The sequence below is a fragment of the Pimephales promelas genome, chromosome 10, assembly GCF_988280905.1.
Source record: "Pimephales promelas chromosome 10, fPimPro1.hap1.1, whole genome shotgun sequence".
Lineage (NCBI taxonomy): Eukaryota > Metazoa > Chordata > Actinopteri > Cypriniformes > Leuciscidae > Pimephales > Pimephales promelas.
In genome coordinates, this window is record NC_142778.1 from 5011192 (window position 1) to 5036673 (window position 25482).

General features: G+C 38.3%; 2 protein-coding genes across 2 annotated transcripts; both read left to right on the forward strand.

The window, feature by feature from the left end:
- The first annotated feature begins 340 nt into the window (after window positions 1-340).
- Window positions 341-9770, forward strand: ehd2b (EH domain containing 2b). The gene is made up of 7 exons (XM_039647656.2): window positions 341-666; window positions 1656-2064; window positions 2901-3077; window positions 5672-5769; window positions 7147-7559; window positions 7727-7891; window positions 8395-9770. The coding sequence occupies exons 2-7, from the start codon at window positions 1844-1846 to the stop codon at window positions 8950-8952; spliced, it is 1632 nt and encodes a 543-aa protein (XP_039503590.2). The 5' UTR covers window positions 341-666; window positions 1656-1843; the 3' UTR covers window positions 8953-9770.
- Window positions 9771-13037: 3267 nt separating this feature from the next.
- On the forward strand, window positions 13038-24727 carry napab (N-ethylmaleimide-sensitive factor attachment protein, alpha b). The gene is made up of 11 exons (XM_039647499.2): window positions 13038-13224; window positions 14393-14472; window positions 14657-14773; window positions 15745-15791; window positions 16773-16850; window positions 16985-17040; window positions 17380-17464; window positions 20962-21066; window positions 21174-21242; window positions 21495-21545; window positions 24419-24727. Exons 1-11 carry the CDS (start codon window positions 13127-13129, stop codon window positions 24518-24520), a joined length of 888 nt encoding a protein of 295 aa, XP_039503433.1. The 5' UTR covers window positions 13038-13126; the 3' UTR covers window positions 24521-24727.
- The last annotated feature ends 755 nt before the right edge of the window (window positions 24728-25482 follow it).

Here is a 25482-nt window from a genome sequence, read left to right on the forward strand (position 1 = left end):
TTGACATCATTGTGTACGTGTAATGATCTTACCGGCCAGTAGGTGGCATCGTTTAATCTGGTCTGAGTCAGAAAGGAGTGCAATATAGATGATCTGCCATGTGGTCTTTCATGCCAACAACATCAAGAGTCACGTGAACGTGTGCTCTGCTAACAGATCTCTAGATCAAACAAAAGTCATAATAGAAAACGTTGCCCCATGATGAGCATCCGTTGAAAGGCGACGAGCATTGCCACACCCTACTTTATGTAAATGAATGACTCTACCTATAAAATGCTTGACTCCACCTTCGCATGTGGATGCTCCCCCTCAACACCCTGTCCCCACCCTGCTTTAAACCCATTGTCATCACTCGCCTAAAACCAATCAGCCATTCTGGGCTCTCCCCTGCTTCTGCGTCAGGCAGTGTTTGAAGAAGAGGTGCAGAGAGAAACGTAGGCAGGGAAAGAGGCAGTACTTGTGTGCAGCAAGAGACTGAAGCACGGGCAGATCAAGACCTCTCCTCTGAAGAAGAACCGTCACTTGAAACGTTTTACTTGGTGCTTCTCCTCCAGTGCCTTGGACAGATTGTTCCTCGCGTGTAGAAACACATCCAGAGCCAGAGAAAAGACTGGCTAAGGTCGGTCATCCCTTCAAGTACTTCAACCTGAGATTCGGCATTCGCAGGTAAGAGGACAAATCTTGGATTTCTTGGGATGTTCCATTGTTTTGTGAGTTACACTTCTGAATAAAAGAAAAGGTTTAGAGCAGTTGATGCGTGCATTGTTGAAACCCACCAAAAAAGGATTAAACATAGGAGCAAATGCCTCTGGCCTTTCCTTCCTTTACTGGCACACATCAGTGTACTGGTTCTGTATTACTTCTGGAAATGATCTGAAGCTCATGAGGCTTCTCCCAAAGAGTCAACTTTCTGTTGCAATTGTGGTGAAGGATGCCACAAGGCATTTTCCATCTCCTGCACAACATGTGAGACCTATTACATAAAGGCAAATCCCAACCATTAACTTCTTTGCCAAGGCAGCTGTGCTAAAGTTGAACTTTTAATCTGACCTACTATATAAACTTTCTTTTCAGTTGTTAACTAAGGATGGCGCAACTTCCATTTTGATTCAGAATAAGTTGTCTGGAAAAGCATAAATCATTCCCTCCCAAAGAAGGGAGTGTTTAGAATCGACATGTGTGCCAAATGCGCATTAGGGGAATTAATGCAAGATTCGGTCAGAAACACTGAATCTGCTTGTGTTTGATGCATCACTGGTGTATTCAGCCCTTTACACACCGTAATCCTTCACACATTTAACTTTCCACTGTGAGCCGCTGCTGGAAAACATGGCTCAGTTTTTTCAATATACGGAAGTTAGTTATGAATGTGTGTTTGTGGACTCGGGTGTGTGTGTAAGTGTTTCCAAAATGAGCACCAACTTTTTCCAGGGACATGCATGGACAATGCGCTCTACTTTCCCTCAGGGCTAAAAAACATTTCTTAAGATTCTCAATTTGAAGGTAAATGGAAAAGTTGGACATTTTAATGGGAGCAAGGCTTACTAACCAAGAAATTATTAAGATCAAATAATATAGTTAGGAAAACACCTACAGCATATACTGTATGCAATTCTGTTCTACTTTTTAACGTTCTGTTTTCTCTTTGTTTTCAGGCATTTTTTTTTTTTTTACTAAAACAGAAGAAACCCGGGGGTTAAAAATTATATAACATTGTATACACATAAATACTGTAAGCAAGAGAAGAGTCTTCACAGTCATCCCAGCGGACAAGTAAACAGTGCAAAACACAGCCATAAATTAACTGCAAAGGAAACTCTGAATACTCCCGTAAGTTTGCAAGATGTCACGCTGGGGACGTAAGAATGTCAAAAAGGCCCCTGAGGTGATTAGGACAGTGACCGAGGGCCTTAAGTCACTCTATCGAAAGAAACTCCTTCCCCTGGAGCAGTACTACTGCTTCCACGACTTCCACTCACCGAGTCTGGAGGATGCCGACTTTGACAACAAACCCATGGTGCTAGTGGTTGGACAGTACTCCACAGGAAAGACCACGTTTATCAAGTAAGGGTTCTTTTAAGGGGTTTAAGGAGTGGTTCACTTTTAAAAAAACTTTTGCTGATAATTTACTCACCCCCATGTCATCCAAGATGTCTACGTCTTTCTTTCTTCAGTCGAAAAGAAATTAAGGTTTTTGATGAAAACATTCCAGGCTTTTTCTCCATATAATGGACTTCATTGGTAACCAAACGGTTCAAGATCCAAATGAGCTTTAAACGACACCAGAAGATGAGTAAGGGTCTTATCTAGGACCCTTCGAGTCATGACTCGAAAAAAGATTTGTTAATTTTGAACAGGAGAGTCACGAACGCTCATCACAGAACAGAGCAAGGCGAGCATTTGTGCTTATAAAACTGAAACGTTTTTATTTATTTTTGAAATGACCGATCGTTTGGTTAGATGAGACCCTTATCCATCGTCTGGTGTCGTTTAAAGCTCTTTGAAGCTGCACTGACACTCATTTGGACCTTGAAGTCCATTATATGGAGAAAATCCTGGAATGTCTTAATTTCTTTTCGACTGAAGAAAGAAAGACATGGACATCTTGGATGACATGGGGGTGAGTAAATTATCAGCAAAAGTTTTTTTTTAAAAGTGAACTACTCCTTTAAGAGCTTGGATAGTGGCATTAGTCCACTCGTGGTTTAGACTCTTGGAGATATATACTCTTCATTACGTTGGTTTGATCTCTGTATTCAAAGGTTATTCAAATTCAAATCAGATTATTTAGCTGGACTTAAACATCAGTTCCATTGCGTTTTGTCCATCTACTGTAGTTGACAAGGTTATTAAAGACTATCATGTCAACACTTAACCACGTCTTCGTTCTGTCAACACAGGTATCTGCTGGAACAGGACGTCCCAGGGAGTCGCATAGGGCCGGAGCCCACCACCGACTGCTTCACCGCTATCATGCACGGAGATGTGGAAGGGCTCATTCCTGGAAACGCCCTCATAGTGGATCCCAACAAACCCTTCCGCAAGCTCAACCCCTTCGGAAACACCTTCCTCAACAGGTGAATAGATTCACACCGGCAGATGTTACGCTGAGCCGCTATGTACGACATGGCATGAGAGATGAAGGCGGGTTGTGTGAAAGAATGTGGCCACTGATCCGTCTGCTTACACTGGGCACGCAGGGAAGATAACAGAGAAACAGTGTGTTAGTTTTTGCTCTACGGAATTTCAAGTGTCCGTGCCAAATTTCTAAGGGAGGAGGGACTTTCCTTATTTGTGGAAAACTTGTGGAAGGGAGAGATATCACAAGAGAGGGCAAAAGCACAGCTGTAATGGGTGATGACCTAAGAGGTGTCAGAGTCCTTAAAGAAGGACTAATTTCAAAGTTTGTCTTTGCAGAAGAAAATATTTATGTTTAACATTTTCTAAAGATAATGGAGTATGCCAGGACATTGCTATGGTGTTGCTTAGGTGTTGTGAGCATTTTTCAGCTCGTTTCTATACGGTTGCAAGGGTTTGATTGCTTGGTCACTTAGAAAAAGAAACAGAATAATGTATCATTCATGTAGTACAAATCTTGGGGGGTGCACCCCATGTTTATTTTTAATGCTTTTTAAAATGACATGTGATGTCACCATCAGCTAAAAAGAAATAACCTATTTTTGTTACTCCTTGCATATATTTTAGTAAAGTTTTACAATTTGAAGGTAAACGGGTAAATATATCATGAATTATGAATTAATAAATATCATCACATTTGGGGAATCACACCACATGACATTTTACTACCTAAACTAATCTTGCCTTGACCTTAAAATGTCAAATTAACTGATAGTTTAAGAAACTTGACCTTGGGGGGAAAAAAGTTTTTCAAATATTAAACAAAGTAGTGAATCAAATGGAAAAAATAATAATATATTATGCCAAGCTAAATATTTTGATTTTTTTCTGATATCACCCTGATATGTTTTACTTCATGCCCCTCCAAAATATGCTCATTGTAGAAGACGTGTATTCAAGTCACTGCATGTATGAATTGCATATTTATTTTTTTATATTTTTTAATAAATTTGTACATCTGGACAAAAAAAAAAGAGCATTGACCCTAATATTTAGAATAAATCTCGAACCCTCTGTGTGAACGATAATGGCAGTGAAGCTTGCTTTAGCAAACTCCACTTATTTGGTGAATTAAGTAAGAGCCATGTCTGGTATTGAAATACCAGGCAGTAGTCAAAGCAGTGTGAGGAAACTAAGCTGAAGTTCAGGTCCAGGTCATCGGAATACCTTATTGCTCTCATTAAGCTTGCCAAGCGAGTTTCAACATAATTAGCGTGTAGTTGTCTGTCAACACCAAAGGAGGCGCTATTTTGGGTCCCAGGGAGAGTATTTATCAGATCCAGTTGTCCCCTGTTCTTTTTGGGTGTATTTCTGCAAACATGTTTTGAGAACTTTTTTTCTCCTACTTCCTGCCCAGGGAAGCAGTCCACTCATTAAGCTCTTTTAAAGCAGGAAGAGACCATGTTTTTCTATGCCGCAGATCATTAGTGGCAAGTATTGTTTGATTTTGGCAGTGCTGGTCATTTTTTCCCTCAGGAAGCTCTGTGTGTTTCAAGCACCACTTCCACACAATGGACCAGCCTGGGTGGTGTGACGCTAGAAGTCTGCGTCTTAGATCACACACAACAGCTGTTATAGGAGTAATGGATAATTTTTTCAGCTTTTCTCAGGGGGAAGTGATTTTAACTAAAGAGCTCCTGAATGTTTGATAATTGTGCTGTATCCTTTTAAAGGGGCGATGAACTGAGAAATCAAATTTTCCTTGAGCTTTTGACATCGAAGAGGTCATTATATTATAAGAACATCCTGTAATTTTCAGAACTGAAAACGTCCTTGTTAGTCCAATAAAAGCTTTTATTGACACCAGGCTCAGCAAACGACTCTGGGAACTATGGCGACAACGAGGATAAAACACCACCCCCGCAGAAGAAGATCGACGCCTGCTTCAACATGGCCGGTTTAGCCCCGCCCACCGATTCGCGCATTTCACACATAGCTAAATAACATAGATTCCTACCTCGTGATGACGAACCGGATCGAGTGAAACTCATTACAATATGCAAAACTGTTATCCACTCACAGCAGTGGGCGTTTACTTCCAAGTCTTCAATGCGAGACGCCCATAAAAACCGAGGGTTTTGAGTTAGGCTAAAAACTAGGGTAGAAAATAGCATATTACTTATTCATTTAATGTAAAAACCAAGCGAACGTCAGTTAAAGTTGACCTCAGACAACAATATAAAAAAATGTTAAAAGCCAGATCATGAACCCTTTAAAGAACCATACACCAACTGTGTTGTGCAAAAGATGTCGATGAGACCTACATTGAATAAGTTGGGCAGTTTTGGACACATACACATAAAAACAAATGTAGTGGTTGTAAGAAGTTGAAAAATGCTACACAGGCAACTGGGTCAACTGTAGCTTAGCAAATCAGACGAGACATGTAATGCTGTATTTAACAAAATATATCAGCTTGAACTCTGTAGCCTTCATTTATCCATTCAACCAAGAGGAAAAATTAACTTATGAGTTTTTTTTTGTCTATCACTGAATGCAATACACAATCTGACCTCATCTCTTTCTCTGACAGATTCCAGTGTGCTCAGCTGCCCAACCAGGTCCTGGAGAGCATCAGCATCATCGACTCCCCTGGCATCCTGTCCGGGGCCAAGCAGAGAGTGAGTCGAGGTAAGGCTGTCTAAGGAGAGAGGTTTGGAGGTATTTGTGGCCAAATTTCAATACATTTCCCAATTAAAATTCAACTTCATTCAAACTGGTCTACAATATATCTTTAATATGTGTTTATTCAATGAGGAAATTATTAGTCCTTTACTAGTCCCCAGGGAAAACTCTTTTCTTCAAAAACGTAGAAGATTCTGTTAAAAGAGTAAAACTGAATTGACCCCATCAGAGAAACTGTAGAACTAATTGGTTTCATCGTAAATAAAAAAGGATACTGATCTTTTTCATAGTAAACAGATTAATAATTTCTAGGCTCTCCCTCAGAGAACATCGTTGGGTAATCTTAGCTTATCAGTGTTACAGCTCACTGGTTGATGTCTGCTTATTCTCACATATTTTCCTACCTCACAGCATTTGAAATGACGCAAAGAATGGGAAAGTGAGCCATAAAGGTGTGACAGGGAGAGGAAAGGGAAGGAATGTAAAGGAATGTTAGGGGGATGTAAGAGGCTCTGGACTATTCAAATGTTATCACAAAACAACATTTGGACATGTTAAAGAGCTAATAAAATCTCAAAATTTGAAAATAGACTCAATAGATCACAACAGCTGGGTTCATTACTTATAATCCATAGAAAATGGGTAGCCAACTTCCCAGAGTTTAGCTCCAAACCTAATCAAAAATGCATGAAAATTACAAGCCGGTGTGTTGGAACTGACGTCTATAGGAATTGGTAGCCCTTCAGGAGCAGAATTGGCTACCTCTTCTGTAGAGAAACAGCAATAACCTACAAACCAGGTGTAGCCAACCTTACTCCTGGAGGGCTACCAAACCTTTAAACCTAATCAAACAAACCAGAACCAGCTAATCAAGGTCCTGAATCCTGAACGGATTACTTGAAAACGAAAGGTAGGTGTTTATGGATCTGAAGTTTACAAGAAGGTTGGCTTTCCACGAGACAAACCATTCAAGACAGAGACCTACCATGAGCTCTAAGGTTAAGCAGTAGTGCATCTAACCTAGAATGTAATCTAGAACCCATCTAGACCAGAAAAGAAAATTTGATGTTAGCATGGAAACAAGAACAACGACCGCCCACTTTCAAATCAATCTGAACGACATAATCGTTTCTCCATCCTCAATTATTTGTGTAGCCAATAGTTGTATATTGATTTGTTTCATTTGCATGATAGATACTTCATGGGATTAGGTCATTCCTTTATTAAATAATTTAAGTACATAGTCTTTTACCTTTTTTTTCTTCAGATTTTCAAATACTCTCTTGCTTTGAATCAAACCAGGGCTGGTGGGTCTACTGTTGTTATAGTCTTCTCTTTTATTCGACTTGATGATTTTCATCCACCTGTTCTTTCTCTTTGTAGGATATGACTTCCCAGCAGTTCTCCGCTGGTTTGCAGAGCGTGTGGACCGGATCATTCTTCTCTTCGATGCCCACAAGTTGGAGATCTCGGATGAATTCTCAGAGGCGATCGGAGCCCTCAAGGGCAATGAAGACAAACTCCGTGTTGTGCTGAACAAGGCTGATATGATTGATACCCAGCAGCTCATGCGAGTGTATGGAGCTTTAATGTGGTCTCTGGGGAAAGTGTTTGGTACTCCTGAAGTTCTGAGGGTGTACATCGGGTCCTTCTGGTCTGAACCTCTTATGGTGTCCGACAACCGCAAGCTGTTTGAGTTGGAGGAGGAAGATCTGTTTGCTGACATCCAGAATCTGCCACGCAACTCAGCCCTACGCAAACTTAATGACTTGGTCAAGAGGGCTCGTCTTGTGAGGGTATGTTAATGCACTTTTTATTGGAACTGTGATATCAGAAGGTAAATGATCGAATGCAATCACTTAAAAGGATAGTTCACCCCCAAACCTGTATGACTTTTCCAAAAGAAGATTTTCTGAATAATGTCTCAGTTTGTTTTCTGTCCCCTGGGCTTCTTTTCTCATAGGTACATGCCCATATCATCAGTTACTTGAAGCAAGAGATGCCATCGGTCTTCAGGAAGGACAATAAAAAGAAGAACCTGATCTACCAGCTCCCGGTCATCTTCTCCAAGATTCAGCTACAGCATCATATCTCCCCAGGAGACTTCCCCGATTGTACCAAGATGCAGGTTAGTGTAACCACCTGGCTCTTGTATTGAGGTTAAAACACTCCTTTTCCAGACTGATCTCATGAAGTAGCGTGTGTATGACACGCCAATTCGTATTTCCATTTTTGGCGTGCTATCAAGACGCATAATCGCTTTTCAGCGTGTTTATTAACGCCGTTGACTTAACGTTATTACTGTATATATAAATATATGACTTACCTCAACCCCGTCCCTAAACCTAACCGTCACTGGGGTTAATGGCATTTATGACTGTTCCCTTATCATCCTAGGAAAAAAAAAAGATTGCTCCCCAGATGTAGATCTACATTTTGCTTCGTTTCGCGCGGATATTTGACGACGCGGAATCACTCGGACGTTAATGGCGTAGACATACACGCGGATTGCTCAAAATGCGTAGAGATAACACCCCACTTGACTCGAAAGTGGTGTGTATGTTTACGCAAAAGTCATGATGTCATGTTGCCTTTTCTTGGTTGACTGTCGTTTCTGTGTTTATTGTATAGGAGCAACTAATGGCACACGACTTCAGCAAGTTTAAACCCCTTAAGCCCAACCTGATGGCAATGCTGGATGAGCTGTTGTCCAGTGACATTGCCAAACTGATGCCCCTTCTTAGGCAAGAAGAAATAGATGCTGGAGTCCAACCTGGGGTCCAAGGCGGGGCCTTCATGGGAACCCGTGCAGGACCTTTTATGGAAGGGGACCCCTTTAGCGAAACCGAGGATCAAAATGGTGAGATGGGTGAGGAAGATGAGGAATGGGTAGTGACCAAGGACAAGCCCAAGTATGATGAGATCTTCTACAACCTAGCACCAAACGAAGGCAAACTAAGTGGTATCAAAGCCAAGGATTGGATGGTGAGCACACGGCTGCCCAACTCTGTGCTGGGCCGCATCTGGAAGCTCTCGGACGTGGATCGTGACGGCATGCTGGATGACGAGGAGTTTGCCCTGGCCAGCCACCTGATTGAAGTGAAACTGGATGGTCATGGGCTCCCCCCTGAGTTGCCCGCCCGTCTCGTGCCACCATCCAAGCGCCGGCAAAAAGGCTCCGATGCTTAGACAATGCAAATTGACGAGCAACTGATCCTCGTCCGCACTTCCCGCTTGTTGTCCAGCTCCACGGCTGCTGCAATGCATCTCCATTCACTGTATTTTGTACTTTGGTCATTTTGTAACTCACAATTAATGTCTTACTATGTATTCTTGGTTCAAATGCAACAATGCAAAGATTCCCAGCTGGAAGCCAAAGAGCATTATGATAAACCAAAGACTGGTCTCAGTCATTTGAAAGGAATGTCGCATCTGCCGCCATTTTAAAATCGTATGACCTCACATCCAGAAATGCTTCACACATGACTCAATTCATAGAACTTATAATGGCTTCTGAACTGAGGGATAGCAAATTAACTCTTGTAGATAACAGACATTTTCATCATTTAGTGTGGAAATATATAGACCTGGCTTTACACACTATTCTGTGTGGCTTTTAATGTTGTAGTCAACTAAATCAGAATGTGAAGTCAAGGCAAACACTCAAAACTCTGAAACTGCTTTGAAAGGCAAGTTAAAAGACTTTGTTTTTAGAATATGTAAATCATTTTACTAGAATGTTGCTGTCTGTGCCTTTAAGATTGAAAAGGACATTTGCTTTATATGTGATCAGTTTTATTGTTTTCTTCCCTTTTTTGTATTGAATGAGCTCTATGCATACTATGAAAGACTGTCACAGGATATATATATATATAAATCAATGTCATACAAGCAAAAATGTGGAGATTTCTTTCTGACTACTGTAAACGGTTCCACTGACTGCTTCAGTTAACCAATGTTTTCACAGTAAATATATTGAGCTGAATAAAGACCCTTTGTGTCTTGGATCTGTTTTGTTTTATACAAGTTTTTTTTTTTTTTTTTTTTTACAAATAGAACTGCTCTGAAAAAGCATAACTTTTGAATACAGTCGTAGAACACAAGAACAAACAAATTGTCCCAACTAACAGGGCTGAAAACATGCAAAGCTCAAAATAAAATGAATGGAAAATAAAACTCAAATAGGCTAGTATTCCTATACCTCCTTAGACTGACATTTAACATTTTCTTATAGGGGGAAAATAGACTTGGTTTTGGTATGGTTTCTGCATTCTGCATGTTTATATGAATCTTGAAATTTTGGGAAAGGGGGCACACTAGCAGACAGAAAGGCTGCAGTCTTGTGCACACATATGCTGTACAGTTGCTCGGTGACAGGCCAGATAAACAGTGAGTCACAGAGATCCCTGCCAAAACCCCATACCACCATTTTCCATCCTCCAGTACAACCACCCGTTCCTCTCTTCGCTTATACTTTCCAGGTCTGCATCATTCCAGAGACTCTGTTATAACTTCACACATCTTGCTCAATGCCTGTGTTTTTTCATACAATCCCACAATCTGTGAGAGCAAGCACTCCATGTGTGTAACCCTTCAGGTTTATAAAGAAAGAGAGGAAGGGTATCTCCCCATTTCCACAATTTTGCCATGGAAAGATACACAAATGAGAAACAGAGGCAATCCACTGCTAGCTGGTTTACATTGTGACTCAGTGGTGAGGAATGTGGTGGGATGGGCTTGAAGGAGTTATTAATATCTCTTTTCCTTGGGTCCGTTAGATTTTCTAAAGTCCAAGTTCAGGACTTCGACGCGGTCTCTTTATGGAAGACGTTAACATCCCCCTATTTGGACTTTTCTTCAGGGCTGGTTTCAGGTCTGAACCCTGCAAGTTTCTCTGTGTGTGTGTGTGGTGACAGAGTAACAGAGGCTGATGCAGACATTTGAGATCCACCTCATAAATTGAGCAAGTGAACACAAATCATTATAATCATCTGCAGCTTATTCTGAAGCTCCTAACAAATTCCTTAAACAAAACCGGGTGGTTAAAGCATTTGAGGTTAAAAAATATGCAAATGCATTGTCCATTAAACAGAGAAAGTACATATTTTAGTCAGCGTGTCAGCATACCAATATTCCCTTTGGGACACAATGGCGTGTCATTTTCCATAAGCCTCTTACCAAGCATTTGAATGTGTTCACATGTGAACTGTGACATTTTGTATAAGGGACAGTTCAACCAAAAATGAAAATGTTGTCATCATTTACTCACCCTTATGTTGTTCCAAACCTGTATGAGTTTCTGTCTATGGTAGAACACAAATGACGATATTTTAAAGAGTGTTTGTTCCAAAAAGTTGACGGCAGCCATTGACTTCCTTTTCTTTTTTACTGGGTGCCTTCAACTTATGCCGTGGTGTCAGCATTCTTTAAAATATATTCTTTTGTGTTCAACAGAAGAAAGAAACTAATACAGATTTGGAACAACATGGGGTGAGAAGACTAAATGATGACTGAAATGTTTTGGGGTGAACTATTCCTTTAAGAGGGGAAAAAGTCATCAAACACGTGGCAGTCTTGACTACATAGCAACCAGACAGGCAAGAAAACACTCACTTATGTGTTCATGTAGTGGACACCGCCTATACATAGTTCCCACAGGCAAAAAAATTGTCACGTGACCTCCCCGGAGACGCCATCTTTGAGGGCAAAACCGCTGTGTTTACCATAGGCGTTTACAACGTTTTATCAGAGAATGTCGTTTTACAAACAAATATTTATGTCTGTTTATATTGTTATGCAAATCATGAAAAGACAAAGTGTAATAGATTATAAAGAGACTATTAAAACAAGACATAGAGAGGTACAATGCGAAAATTTCATTCATAAATGGTGTGTATCCTTATGCAACAAAAGAAGCACTGAGCACCGATTATGCAACTTTGCCTCAGATACAGTATTTTCATGTGTACAATTATCTGGTATTGGTGAGGAGTTTTTACACATGTGAGCATTTCCAAGCCTGGAAATCACTGGAAGTGTACGATCAGATTGACGTGGGGTTGGTTTGGTGACGTTTGCTCAAGTGCAATCAATGGAAAAGTAACTTAAGTCATCATAGCGAAGTAGCATGATGCTAATCTGTCTATTAAAAAGCCATAGCCTGCACAACTTAATTCCTATGTTCCCCAGTCACCGGTGATTTCTGTTATATGCATGTACTTGCGGGCGTCATGGTTCGGTGCATGAATATTAAAATAAATAACTCGCGTGCAATTTAATTAATGTAATGAGGAACTACATTATACGCGGGATCTTTAGGGACATAATCTGAGATTGCAATGCTGGAATGTGAGATCAAACAGTGGAAACAATGTTGTTTTGTATGTTTTTAATACCTCGTCATTTTGTTCATACAGGACATTATTCAAACTGCAATGTGTTAACTTAAATTTATTTACACTCGCAATAAAACACAACATTGTGCTTTTGTCAAACAAATTCTTGCGTGTTTTGAGTGAGTTTCTTTCCTGTTTATGCTCGCCAGCCATAATCTCCGTCGTTGTTCGGACAAAAGCTTAGTCTTCTCACATCCATATGGAGTCTAATGACGGGTATAGTGTAAAATCCCGATTTAACTGAACCTCCGGCACGATTTTATCATCCATTGACTCAGCAGGAGATGACCATTTTCACTTTATAGCACGAAACTCATTTCACTTCGTTCAACTCGTATTGCTTCTTCTTATGTTTTGCCCTAAGCAATGGCGCCGGGTCGGCAAATGCCCGTATGTTGTGACGTCATGTGGGAACTATGTATACGCCGGGATTCCCTCACAGACCAGGAACACGGGGGTCTGTTTATACGTCACCATGCCTACATGGGGAATTCCTCACAAAGATGCCCCGCAAACTGCATGCTGGCTGGGCCAGTGTCTTTTCACATTATCAGAGTGCGTCCTCTGGTGGACGTTTACAGAGACCGCACTGTTTAATTTGATTGTAGACTGTAAAAAAAAAAAAAAAAAGGTTTGATGGATTTTAACACATTTGTTATGTTTATACTTTTAAACGTATTGTAGTGGTTGGTTTATAAGAATCGTTCATTAAGTACATTTTTTCGTTTTTTTTAGAAACGATATTAAACATATTTGTGCTTATTTATGAAATTTTAATAAAATTGTGCCCCAAATTTATTGAAAATAAATATTACATTAGGGTAGTTAAAAAAAATATGTATATAGCCCAACGAAACTTTTATTTTGAAATGAAACAGTAGACGGACATGTTGGAAGTTTCCGCAGGGATGTGTTGATGTGGCTTGATTCCATAGTCTGCCGCTAAAGTTGAAGTGTAAACAGTATTCATGGATAACTCCGGTAAAGAAAAAGAGGCCATGGCTCTCATGGCAGAAGCCGAAAAGAAAGTGAAATCCTCGCAGTCGTTCTTCGGCTCTTTGTTTGGGTATGTTTTCTGACTTTTTTAACACAGTGCTGATAGGCAAACCGGGGTAAACAGACAGTTAGCATGCTAGCAAGTTAGTTGTCAAACACTAACTTTTTATAAGTTATAATCAGAATAAAAAAAATATTTTGTGGCTCTATATCGCAAAAGTTGAGGTCTAGTCTAGTCTTGGCCCTAGCCTAGATGATAAAATAGTCTTGTCAGGCGACGAGAAATCAAGTCAGCTGACACCCACTTCGGCCAGTTACAACATCACTCAGCGTATATGATCACATGAACACCGAGAACCCTCAAAACCTTAATATAGCTAAAAATGTAATTAACATTAATTTTATGGTAAATAAAAAATAATTTAATAAGTGTCCTTCATGACAATTACTAAACCGAAACAACTTCGGCTTACTTGACTACCTACATACACATAACAGTTTCATTCATATATATATATATATATATTAGACAAATCATGTTAAAATTATACAGGAGGCTTAACGTTTATTTAAAGCCTACATCTCTCAATCAACATTGCAATTGCACAATTCCAATTAAAGCTACAGAGCTTTATTGCTTATTTCAGAATGAGCTCCCTATTATCATACTATATGGGCAATAAAATCCTCAAATGTTTTACTTTATTTAAAAAAAAATCTTTAAAGCTCTTTCATATGTATATCGTGAACACAAATTAACAATTCATTCTTCACCAATACGTCAATGCGTTGTACTAATTTGTTCCCTCATTTTACTAAATCGTGGCCACGTTATGATTGCTGAACATAGAGGGGCGGGGCGGCATATTTTCGGCTCGAATTTTTGGCCTGTTTTCTCTATCGAACAAAAAATGAAAATAATAATATTAACAATATAATATAATTTCCGGTGCATCCCTAATTTCGAACATGCAGTCAGACGTGACACTCAACAAACCTTGCCAGTTCAGATATTTCATGTGTTCTAGCTCAAGCACACCTAGTGCAACTAATGAAGCCCTTGATTTGCATCAGGTGTGCTTGAGACAACAAATGTTTTGCAGATTATACTCTACAGTATACACTACAGTATATACTCCATAAATATGTGGAGCTCAGTAGTTCATGATTTGTTATTATTTATGACTTGTAATGATTTGTTTGATATCATCATTCTAATATTCATTTTATTTCACCAGGGGCTCTTCAAAGATGGAGGATGCTTGTGATTTGTATGGAAGAGCTGCAAATATGTTCAAGATGGCCAAGAACTGGAGTGGTAAAGACATTACATTTAGCTTCAGTATAAATAACATATTAACATATCGACTTTTGTGCTCTTAATTTACATGTGTGAATAAAGCATTTCATTTCTAAATAAGGAAGAAATGTGTGAGATAAAGCATAAAGTCTATTTATGTGTATTTAATGTTTGTATTTTGTTGTGTAAATGTGTTTGTTAGCTGCAGGAAATGCTTTCTCGCAGGCGGCCCTCCTACACCTGCAGATGCAGAGTAAACATGACGCAGCCACAAACTTCATAGATGCCGGAAATGCCTTTAAAAAATCCGACCCTCAAGGTATTTATTTAAATGTCACGTTTATAGTTCTCAACATCCAGCTACTATTAACGCGTATGCTTTGGGTCTCAATATCTAAACGTGCACACACATGAATTTGTGCATGAAATCAGTGTGCAAACATTTTCATGAACATATCATGATTCATCAATAACTTTTCCAATAAAATTTTAAGCAAAAATATAGACAGTAATATTGTGAAATATTATTGCAAATTAAAACAACTGTTTTGTATTTTAATACATTTTGAAATGTAATTTCAATTTAATAACTACATTAAATTGACAGTAAACCAGAAGTGACACAAAAGACATTTGAAATGTTACAATAGATTTCAATTTCAAATAAATGGTCTGCACAAATAGCAATACAAGTTTTCAACATTGATAATAATAACTACTATTAATAGAGCACCAATAAAGCAGCAAATCAGCATATTAGAATGATTTCTGAAGGATCGTGGGCCACTACAGACTGGAGTAATGGATTTCGAAAACTGTAATAATATATAACATTTTACAGAATTATAATATTTTACAGAATTACTGTTTTACTGTGTATTTAAACAAATAAATCCAGTCTTTGTAGTATGAGACTTCTTTCAAAAACCCTTTAAGCGCATCTTTAGAGACCGTCATGTGTTTGTTATGTGTGACAAAAGGTGAGTGTGCGCGGAAAGCCCTTATATGGGCGTTCAGTCGCTCATTTAATATACAACTAAAATTAATGTTAAAATGAGGTAAAAAAAAGAATTCATATGCATTGTGAATTAGTAGGACAAGGTCTCCTATATGTACAAATATGAATAATTCACACATTTATTAGTGAATGAGACCCATTGCTTTGTTTTTTGTGCTCCTACAAATAAAAAAAAAGGCTTCTTATAACTTTTGAGTTAATAGTTATCTAGCTATCTGCAGTTTAGTGAAAATGATTATGGTTCAGTCAGATGTCTATCATTCTCTCCACAGAGGCCATAAACTGCCTGAACAGAGCCATTGAGATCTATACAGACATGGTAAGAGTCTTTCTTTTATCTGTGGAGGCTGTAGACGGTGTTTTAAAACCAAATTGAAGTGGTTTTGCGCCACAGAATCATGTTTCCTCTTTTCACACATTTATCTTTTTGCAGTGAAAACTTGTTTTGGAAGTTGTTCTACATATCCAAAGCATACAGTAAAACATATTGCAAGTTAGTTAATACACCACAGGAGGGCACTGTAACACAATGCATGTGTTTTAGTGTGCAGAACCTAAATTTCGAATTCCCGGTTTCTCAGACAAGATTTAAGCCCAATCTCAGACTAAAATGCATGTCCGAGCTGTTTTAACTGATATCAATTTTGCTCTGGCAAATCTTAAAATATGTCAGTGCCATTGTATTAATATTTCAAGTTGCACACCAGTAATGTTTTTTTTTTCTAAGCCACGATTATAAAAGCTAAAACCAAGGCTTAATCCAAGCCGTGTCTGTGAAAACAGGCCTAAATGTTAATGAATTAACCACAATTAAAAAATGACAATATGACCTGTAATTCCTGATGAAACCATGGTCTCAAACATTTCGCTTTTTAATATCCTGAGCAGATTGAAATAATTTCCAATAGTTTGTTTTTATGTATGGGAGTCTTAAGGTTGTCAAATGCCATGACTCCCCAAAAACTTGATGATATTTTATAAATTTGCTTTTGAAGATTGTAAAACTGCTTAAGTTTTGATATTTTGAAATTAGATTAGATTTGAAATGAGATATTTTGCTTGCAGAAAATGTTTTATCAATGTAGTCTGATATTTGCGAATGGCTTTCAATGGAGCAAATAGTTCCCCCGCATGCCATGGTGTTGTTTTTCATCTGAAACCTATCAACTGAACTCGTGAAAGATGTTTAAGCTGTGAAGTCATTTTCTCTGCTGGGTTTTGTCTGACCTGTGTGTTTGCTCTTGCCTAGGAGGAATGAAAACGCAGCACTAGTGATTGTTTTGTGTTTCTCATCTTGTAGGGCCGATTTACAATCGCGGCGAAACACCACGTCACCATCGCCGAAATTTATGAGACTGAACTGGTTGATATTGACAAGGTCAGACTTTTTTTGTCACAATAATCGATCATTTTCTATTGTAAACCATATATAATCCAAGTTTATCCAAAATCTGAAAGGAAAATCTATTCACCTTGTTTAGTGGTTATTGTTACTTTATGACCTTTTCTCAGGCCATAGCTCACTACGAACAGGCAGCAGACTATTATAAAGGCGAGGAGTCCACAAGGTACGGCAGTTTTGAAGTTATTTTATTCCCCTGCTGTTGCTTAATACTGATGAGTGAAGGTGTTGAGAAGATCAGTTGAAAATGGGTTACCTATTCCTCCAGGAAATTGTGTCGATTACTTATGAATGACGTAATAAATAGCGAGCTTGTTTGCTGAAGCAGACCTTTGTCCCATCTCACAGTTACAGTACTACTATTGAGATATAGGGCCATGTAGGCAAATGCCACATGCCACTATTATTCATTATTTCATGGCCTTTTGGGGGGATTTTTCCCATAATACATACTCTAGGACTGTGAATCATATCTAATCTGTTCACTCTGTCTCTGATGCCACAGTTCAGCCAACAAGTGCCTACTCAAAGTTGCCACCTACGCCGCTCAACTGGAGCAGTACCCTAAAGCCATTGAGATCTATGAACAGGTAAACAAATACATGACAGGCTTGGTTTCAGTGCCCATTATCTCATTGAAGGTCCCATATAAAGGTCATCAAAGTTTAACCGTAAATATTTCCTTGCACAAATTTGTGGAGCTAACATTGAATCTGAGATACGTAAATGAAGGTAGCTCTTAAAGGGTTAATTCACCCTAAAAGGAAAAGCAAGTCATCATTTGCCCACCCTGGTGTTCTAATGCCCTTCTTTCTTTCATTTTTAACTACAAAAGGAGAATTTTTATAAAGATTTTCCCACTCATGCTCGTGTGTGTGTGTGTGTGTGTATAATGGCAGTGAATAGCGATTATCGAGGGCTTGGAGCCAGAAGGGCGTAAGTGGATTTTAACAAACTTTACAGGAGAGACAAAACAAAATTTTGACTACGCTTCAATCACCTGTATTATTAACCTTAAACCACAAACATTGCAACCACAGGCATACTTACATGAAATGAGTATTTAAGTAAAAAATGTATGGCATATTAACACAATGAACATGTTCTAAAACATTTTCAAAAAAAAGTCAAATACGTCAGATACGCCTTTTTGTGCTTTATTCAATACAGTTTGATTCCAGATAGGTATTTTTGGATAGAGCTCATCGAGACCTTTATTTTGATATAAAGAACTCATATTCACCCAAAATGCCACTTACGCCCCTCTGGCTCCTAAGCCCTCGTTATGCTTTATTAATTTAAAGGGATAGTTCACTTCAAATGAAAATTCTGTCATCATTTACTCACCCTCGAGAATGAATTCTTTCTCCTGCTGAACACAAAGGAAGATATTTTGAAGAATGGCAGTAACCAAATTGTAGATTTGAAAATCCTGCTTCCTCCTATTATTGTTGTTGAATCATGGAAGTTACGCCAGTTACTTTTGTCTCGAGATTTATTATTCATACATGTGTCAGACAGAGAGAAACACAGGCATATAAGGAGGTTAGGGGGTCTTCATTCCATATTCCATAAAATTGAATATGTTATACATACACATGGTACTATTCTCTGTGTAGACATTAGCATCAGTTGAAACATTCCTTTCCCGGATGTATCAGTGAACATGTTACATTGCACACATACCTCAAAATATCGCTCACACCAGATCTCTCATCAGCACACATGTACAACATACTCTGACTTCACAAAATACATTATGAAATGATTGTAAAATGAATAAAGAAAAACAATAATCATTTCAAAATGAAGTGATTAAAAAATAAACTCAAAGTTTTCAACTGACTCGTGAGGAGAAATGAACTGGAAAATATTTCCACATGAAAGAAGGCGGAGCCTCCGCGCAGACCTACATAATTGCGTAACCCTCGCCACGGACCAATGGTAGTTGTTTACCCGCCGTTCCGAACTTTTCCGAAGTTCGTTTTGGCCTGATTTTGTTCGAAATGATGTCACATCAGTTTGTTCTTCAATTTTGCTTGCAGTATACCAATTAGAGGATGTACTCCGTCGATTCTGGCACCCAACAACATAGCAAGATAACATTTTAAGCTTCTTAAGTAGCCGACTATAATATTAATAGCTGACAAACTAGCTGATTTGTATTGGCCGCCTCCAGTTTTCCCTTTGTTTTCGTCATTCCCATAGTGACGTCGGCACAAGAAGGGTCTGTAAGACGGGAGTTGAACTTTTTTGGTAACACTTTCCTTGAAGGGGTGTGCATAAGACTGGCATGGCACCTTTATAACTATGACATGACATATGTTATGAATATGAAATAGGGTTTATGACAACTGTCATTAAGTGTAATTCGCTCAATAATGACATTGTTTGAGATGTCTTTGTTATGACATCTTGACATAAACTAATACATCATAATCTGTCAGTGTCTTTGTCATGACAACTTGACATTAAATGAAGTTAAACTGTCATGTGGTTGGTTTTGACATTGGCTGTAATGAGGCCATTATAACTGTCTTGAATATGTTTCGTGACCTCAACTACAGTGGTACTAATTGAATTTGTCATTAAAAAGTTAGAATGGCTTCATGACAGCCAATGTCAAAAGCAACCACCTGACAGTTTAATGTAATGTTAACCAATAAAGCTAGGTGGTTTCTTAAGTTTGATCATTAATCTGCTATGTCATGTTTATGACAGGTTGTGTTGTCTTAGTAATGTCAAGTTATTATGACAAAGACACTGACAGGTTATGATGTATTGATTTATGTCAAAGTGCCATAAAACATCTCAAACAATGTCATATTTGCATTAAAAATGTCATGACTGAGCGAATGACACTTAATGACAGTTGTCGCACACATGCATAAAACTTCCTTCATATTCATGTCATGTCATGTCAAGTAAAGTGTTGCCACTTTTTGTTTACTTGAGTGGCGCTGTGTTTGTATAACCCATAAATGCGTCTGTCTAGAGAAAACAGTGGAATGCAAAAGTCTACCAAGAACTACTACTGTATATTAGATATGTTTGCATGATGGTTACTTGAAGAAATGTTTAGCATTTGTCTTATTTTATATTATTTCTGAGCATATACGGTACGTTTTAAGATAATATTTGCCTTCATGTTTCATGCATATTTTCATTTGTTTTACATTTACTGCATGTTGATCACGTCAGGTGTGATGCATTTGGAATTTAACTTTATTTTTAAAGAAAATTTTACTTGAATCATATTGTGTTTTTATAATTTATGACATAAACCAAATTGTGAGTCAGTCAATCGTTTTGACAAATATGTGCCATATCGCCCTGCCCTATTTCTTTGAGGTGAATATGTCCATTATGCTCATCATAACATGACATTAGCGTGTTCACATTTGTAAACATCACCAGACAAATCTGTCATATCGCCTATACAACACTATAACATGGACATGGATTTAATTGTGAGACTTGTTTTTCTAATCAGGCTCTCAAAATTAGATAAAAATTTGGATTTAAGTTTATCGGCCGATATATCGGTTATCGGCTTTCAAATATAAAGAGTTATCGTATCGGCCAAAATTTTCACATCGGTGCTTCCCTAATACATACAATTTCAGTTTGTTTTTCACCAAACCTTATCGTACATTGTGTTGAATGGGATCATTCTGATGATCCTTGATGTTGGTCGATATTCACTGCCATTATTTGGACCAAATAAATTTTTAAAAATTTCGCCTTTTGTGGTCTGAAAAAGAAAGAACGTGACAATATCCGGGTGAGTAGATGATGACTTAAATTTTCACGTTATGGAGACATATCCCTTGAAGAGTGATCATGTTCCACCAGTCAAAAAAACATTACTTTTATACCACAGTTTCCTTATTTTCTCAAATGAAGGCTGATCGAATCTTATCTTAAGTGTGGGTTTCATTATCGAATGAACACATCTCAAGAATGCAGTCAGTTTAACCCCAAACTCACTATTTGTACATCAGCTGTTTGTACAAGAAGTTGCATCTTTTTGCAAATGTAGATTTGAAGGAAAAAAAGTTAAGCTATTTCTTTATTGGGTTTCCAGGTGGCAACGCATGCAATGGACAGCACTCTGTTGAAATACAGCGCAAAGGACTATTTCTTTAAGGCAGCTCTCTGCCACTTTTGTGTGGACATGCTGAATGCTAAGGTATGAAACACCCTACCATTACACATTCCTTCAAACAAGCAATGGAAAACAGCTGTGTCGTTTGAGGCTCCCTTTCATATTCCTTGTCTCTGATGCCCCCCTTGTAGCTTGCCCTCCAGAAGTATGAGGAAATGTTTCCAGCCTTTTCAGATTCACGTGAATGTAAATTGTTGAAGGTGAGGTTGGCTCTTGACTCAGCATTTATACAGTGTGTGTCTTCTTCCTGCTAAATGTGGGTTTCTAGATTGTAATCGCAACTGTTTTAAACCAGTTATGTTTAAACGAAACGTGCTGGTCATGTGAAAGGATTGTGAATAAACCACAATCATTCAGTCTGAACAGTGTGTTGGGTGACAGTAGCACATTGTTGTCCTGACAATGGATGAATTATGTGCTTAAATTGTTCTTGTCCGGGTTTGTTTTCACAGAAACTTTTAGAGGCCTTTGAGGAACAGAATGTGGATTCATATACTGATGCTGTAAGATAAGTTACTAATTGCACTTTCTATGTGTCTATTGCATTGCATTCTATTGTAAACGATCCTATGACAATTCGGTTTCACTACAAACAAGTTAAACCACCCACGTGACATGCCGATAGCCGCTATCAGTAGCCATGATTCCACCCACCCTATTTTTATGCAGTTTTTAGGCTATTGCATTAAAAACAAAATGCTGAATGGAAACACCAAGATGAGCATCAAAAAAAAAATGGGATTGATGCAATAGAATAAATTGTATCAATACAACAATAGAAAAAATACTTTGGGTGTGCATCTGAAAAACTGGGTGTGCCACATTTTTTGTCAATTACTGTGCAATATTATTAATCATAACCATGCCCCACATAACCATAAAACTGTATTAAAATAGAAGTCAAGTCAAGTCAAATATATTTTTCAGATTGTATCAAGGCTGCTTCACAGTATCAATCAAGACAACATAACGGTGTTTGTTTATTCATGAAAAAAGACAATCAAGATTGGTAGAGCTGTCAATGGTATGATGGGTCATTTAATTTGAATATCCCTATACATTACATTACATTACGCTCTGTGTTATAAACAGTGACATACAAGACTACTAGTCTTGCATTAGTATTGAAAATGCAAGACTTTAGAATATAAAATATAATGAATACAATAAACATATGGAATCACTAGTATTTTTGCATATCAGGGTCACAGTGTTGTGGTACTCGAGACTCGGACTCGTCTCGGTCTCGAGACCATATTTTAATGGTCTTGGTCTTGTCATGGACTCGTGTCCATTTGGACTCGGAATTGACTCGTACATTTTTTTTTTTAGGACTCGGAATTATTCCCGAGTCCACTCGAGTTCAATTCAAAATATTTTTCATGATTATTAATGTATGTTAATAAAATATTTCTTTAAATTGATTGACACGCCCAGTGATTGGTGATTTTCTAGTGCGCAACTGCGCATGACAAATTGTAATAAAATTACTTTTAACACCACCTACTATGTGGCCTTTTTACCCTAAACTGATCATATTTTTTAAACTCTAAGTAAATTCAGTAAAAAAAAAAAAAAAAGGATTTCTCTAAAAGTAAATTAGGTAATCAAACGTCACTGGTCTCGGTCTCGACTCGGACTCGACCGTCACTGGTCTCGGACTCGACTCGGACTCGACTCTCTATGGACTCGGTCTTGACTCGGACTCAACTCTCTCTGGTCTCGGTGTCGACTCGGACTCGAGTGAGGTGGTCTCGACTACAACACTGCAGGGTCATATTATTAGGTATATATTATACTATAGTATTTTATTGCTAGGGGGTTTGGGGGGCATAAAGGAGAAGGTCAGTTATCGTCGCGATGAGAGACTATTGCAGCAAAAAATTAGAGTCGGCTATATAGATTGTGGGTCCGACCACTGGGTGTTTTTTTTTTATTTTTTTATTCACAAGATTGGATAATAACTAAATGATGCGCATGAGCGCATCAGAGGGGATTTAGATGTGGCTATACGCAATGCCCACTGAAAAAGAAGTGGTTATACCTGCGAATACCCTGCACTACACCACTGATCACAACCAATAGCCTGTGCATTGTTTTCAACCACATAATGTTTATTTTAGGTTTCAGACATTTAAATACACGTGGGGACTAGAAAAGCAATACAGTACATTTGGAGTTAGTAAAATACACTGATGTCTATGGAAGCAGCAATAACAATCTATTCAAATGTAATTTGCCGGTGTGTTTTATTTATATATCAGACACATAGCGGAACTATAAAGTTTACTCTATTCTTCTCCCAGTTGTAGGGCCTATTTCGGGAGAAACTGATAATTTTAGGTGCTGTAAATCCAGCTGACAGGACTCTAAACTGCGGTGTTCATCTTGTTATGTAGGCTAGCTAGAATATAGATCAATATCATTTATAAAGGTTTTTTAAACGAAGAATTGGAATATCAGACATGGTAAATGAAATAAAAGCGAATAGGCCTACGTCAGTTATAGTGGCTGCGGTATAGTGGCTTTAACTCATTAATTCATAAAAACAGAGCAAAAACTTTTTTCCCATGAAAAATTAACTCATTAATTCATAAAAACAGAGCAAAAAAAAATTTCCATGAAAAATTAACTCGTTAATTCAGAAAAACAGAGCAAAAACTTTTTTTCTCATGAAAAATTAATTCAGAAAAACAGAGCAAATTTTTTTTTCTCATGAAAAATTAACTCGTTAGTTCAGAAAAACAGAGTAGATTTTTTTTTTTCTTCAAGTGAATGCAATATGCCTCCGTAATAACCCAAGTTTAGTAAAACATTTTGTATCAAGACTATAATAAAAAATAATTCTCCATCCGTTATTAGGTGTACCAGCTGCCACTGTGGATGGCACTGGCACACCCTGGCACACCCGTGGCTATGCCAGTTGATTGATAACCGGACCAACCAGCAGATCGGTTTCATTGCATTGTATCTCAAGTTTTGGTTGGCATTGTGAAATGCCTGAGCCAAAGTCTGTCACCAAAATGATTCAGTATAATGACCTCTCAAAAGTGCCCAAACACAAGGCATCCGAATGCCACATAACATGATATTGTGTTTCGTCGTAAAAAAAGTCATTTATAATCTAGGATAAGAGATCCGCAATGGCTTTCCCGATTGCAGCAACTTTAATTTTTAATACAGATATTTCGCGCCAGTTTCCCAGGAAGTGACGTTTTTGTTCTCCTGAACACATTAGATGGTAATTGTGCTTTATTCGTAAATGTTTCCAATTTTTCCACACAAGTTTGGATAGAAACATAGCTAGTGACAATCACACCAGTTAAACTGAACTTTATCTTCATCCGTTTCGCCGTCATTTCTCTCCATCCTTCAGGTGAAGGAGTACGACACCATCTCACGGCTGGATCAGTGGCTCACCACCATGCTGCTTCGGATCAAGAAAACCATACAAGAAGACGAAAGCGACCTTCGCTAACATCCTCCTCCTGACCTCTGCCTCTTCCGCTCGCTCTGCCTCGTGCCTTTAGCACCACGACTTCAGTACGATGGTCTCTTTTATCACCAGCTCAACTCTCAGTGCCTTAATTTCCTTGCTTTACCTCAGACCTCCCTCACTATGACACTGCGTGCCACCAGACCTGAAAGAACACTAAATAAAGAAGGGCTGGTTGTTTGAATGTGATTTTGAGCGTTGCATGGGAACTGTAGCCAACCACATTTATATTATGGAGTGCTGTGCACACCAAGCTTCAGAAATGCTTTGTCATCTGGTTATCATCCACTGAGCTCAAAAAAAAAAAAAAAAAAAAAAGCATTGGTTTATTCTGTTAACTGCTTTAGTGTGTCATATATATTTTTATTCTTAGCAGCGGAAGTAGCTCATCTGGCATCTCTGCATATTTTTTGCTTGCTGATTCCTGCATAGACTAATCTTTTTAATCTGAGTTTTTTGTATTATTATTGTTTTGACATCAGGAGAAGAAAAAGAGAGTAAACGAAGGACTGATTCCAACATGTACAGGGTGATTTTATTTATTCTCTGGAAAGTAAAAGACAAGTGCTGGCCTGTCCTGTAACCTTTAAAATATTTACTTTCTTCTGTGATTAATATGTCTCTCGGCTCAAAAGCCCTTGAAATACCTTGCCTCTGTTACAAATAGAGCTGCATGTTTTAAATGCTCTAGTGTGTGAAAGTTTAGAGAGCACACATGATTTCTGTTTTTCGTTTCCCCCCAAAACAACCACTTCCTCACCACCACCACAATGGAAAACTTAGAGATGCGTTTGGGTCTTGATTATAAATATAGGTTTAATTGAAAGATGACATCATATGGAATTATATAAACCTTTCCTCAGCTTCGTTTTTAGCCTAATGTTAATATTCAACAGTCACTTTTACTGGCATTTATCACTGAAAGTTTCTCGAGAGTGATCCAC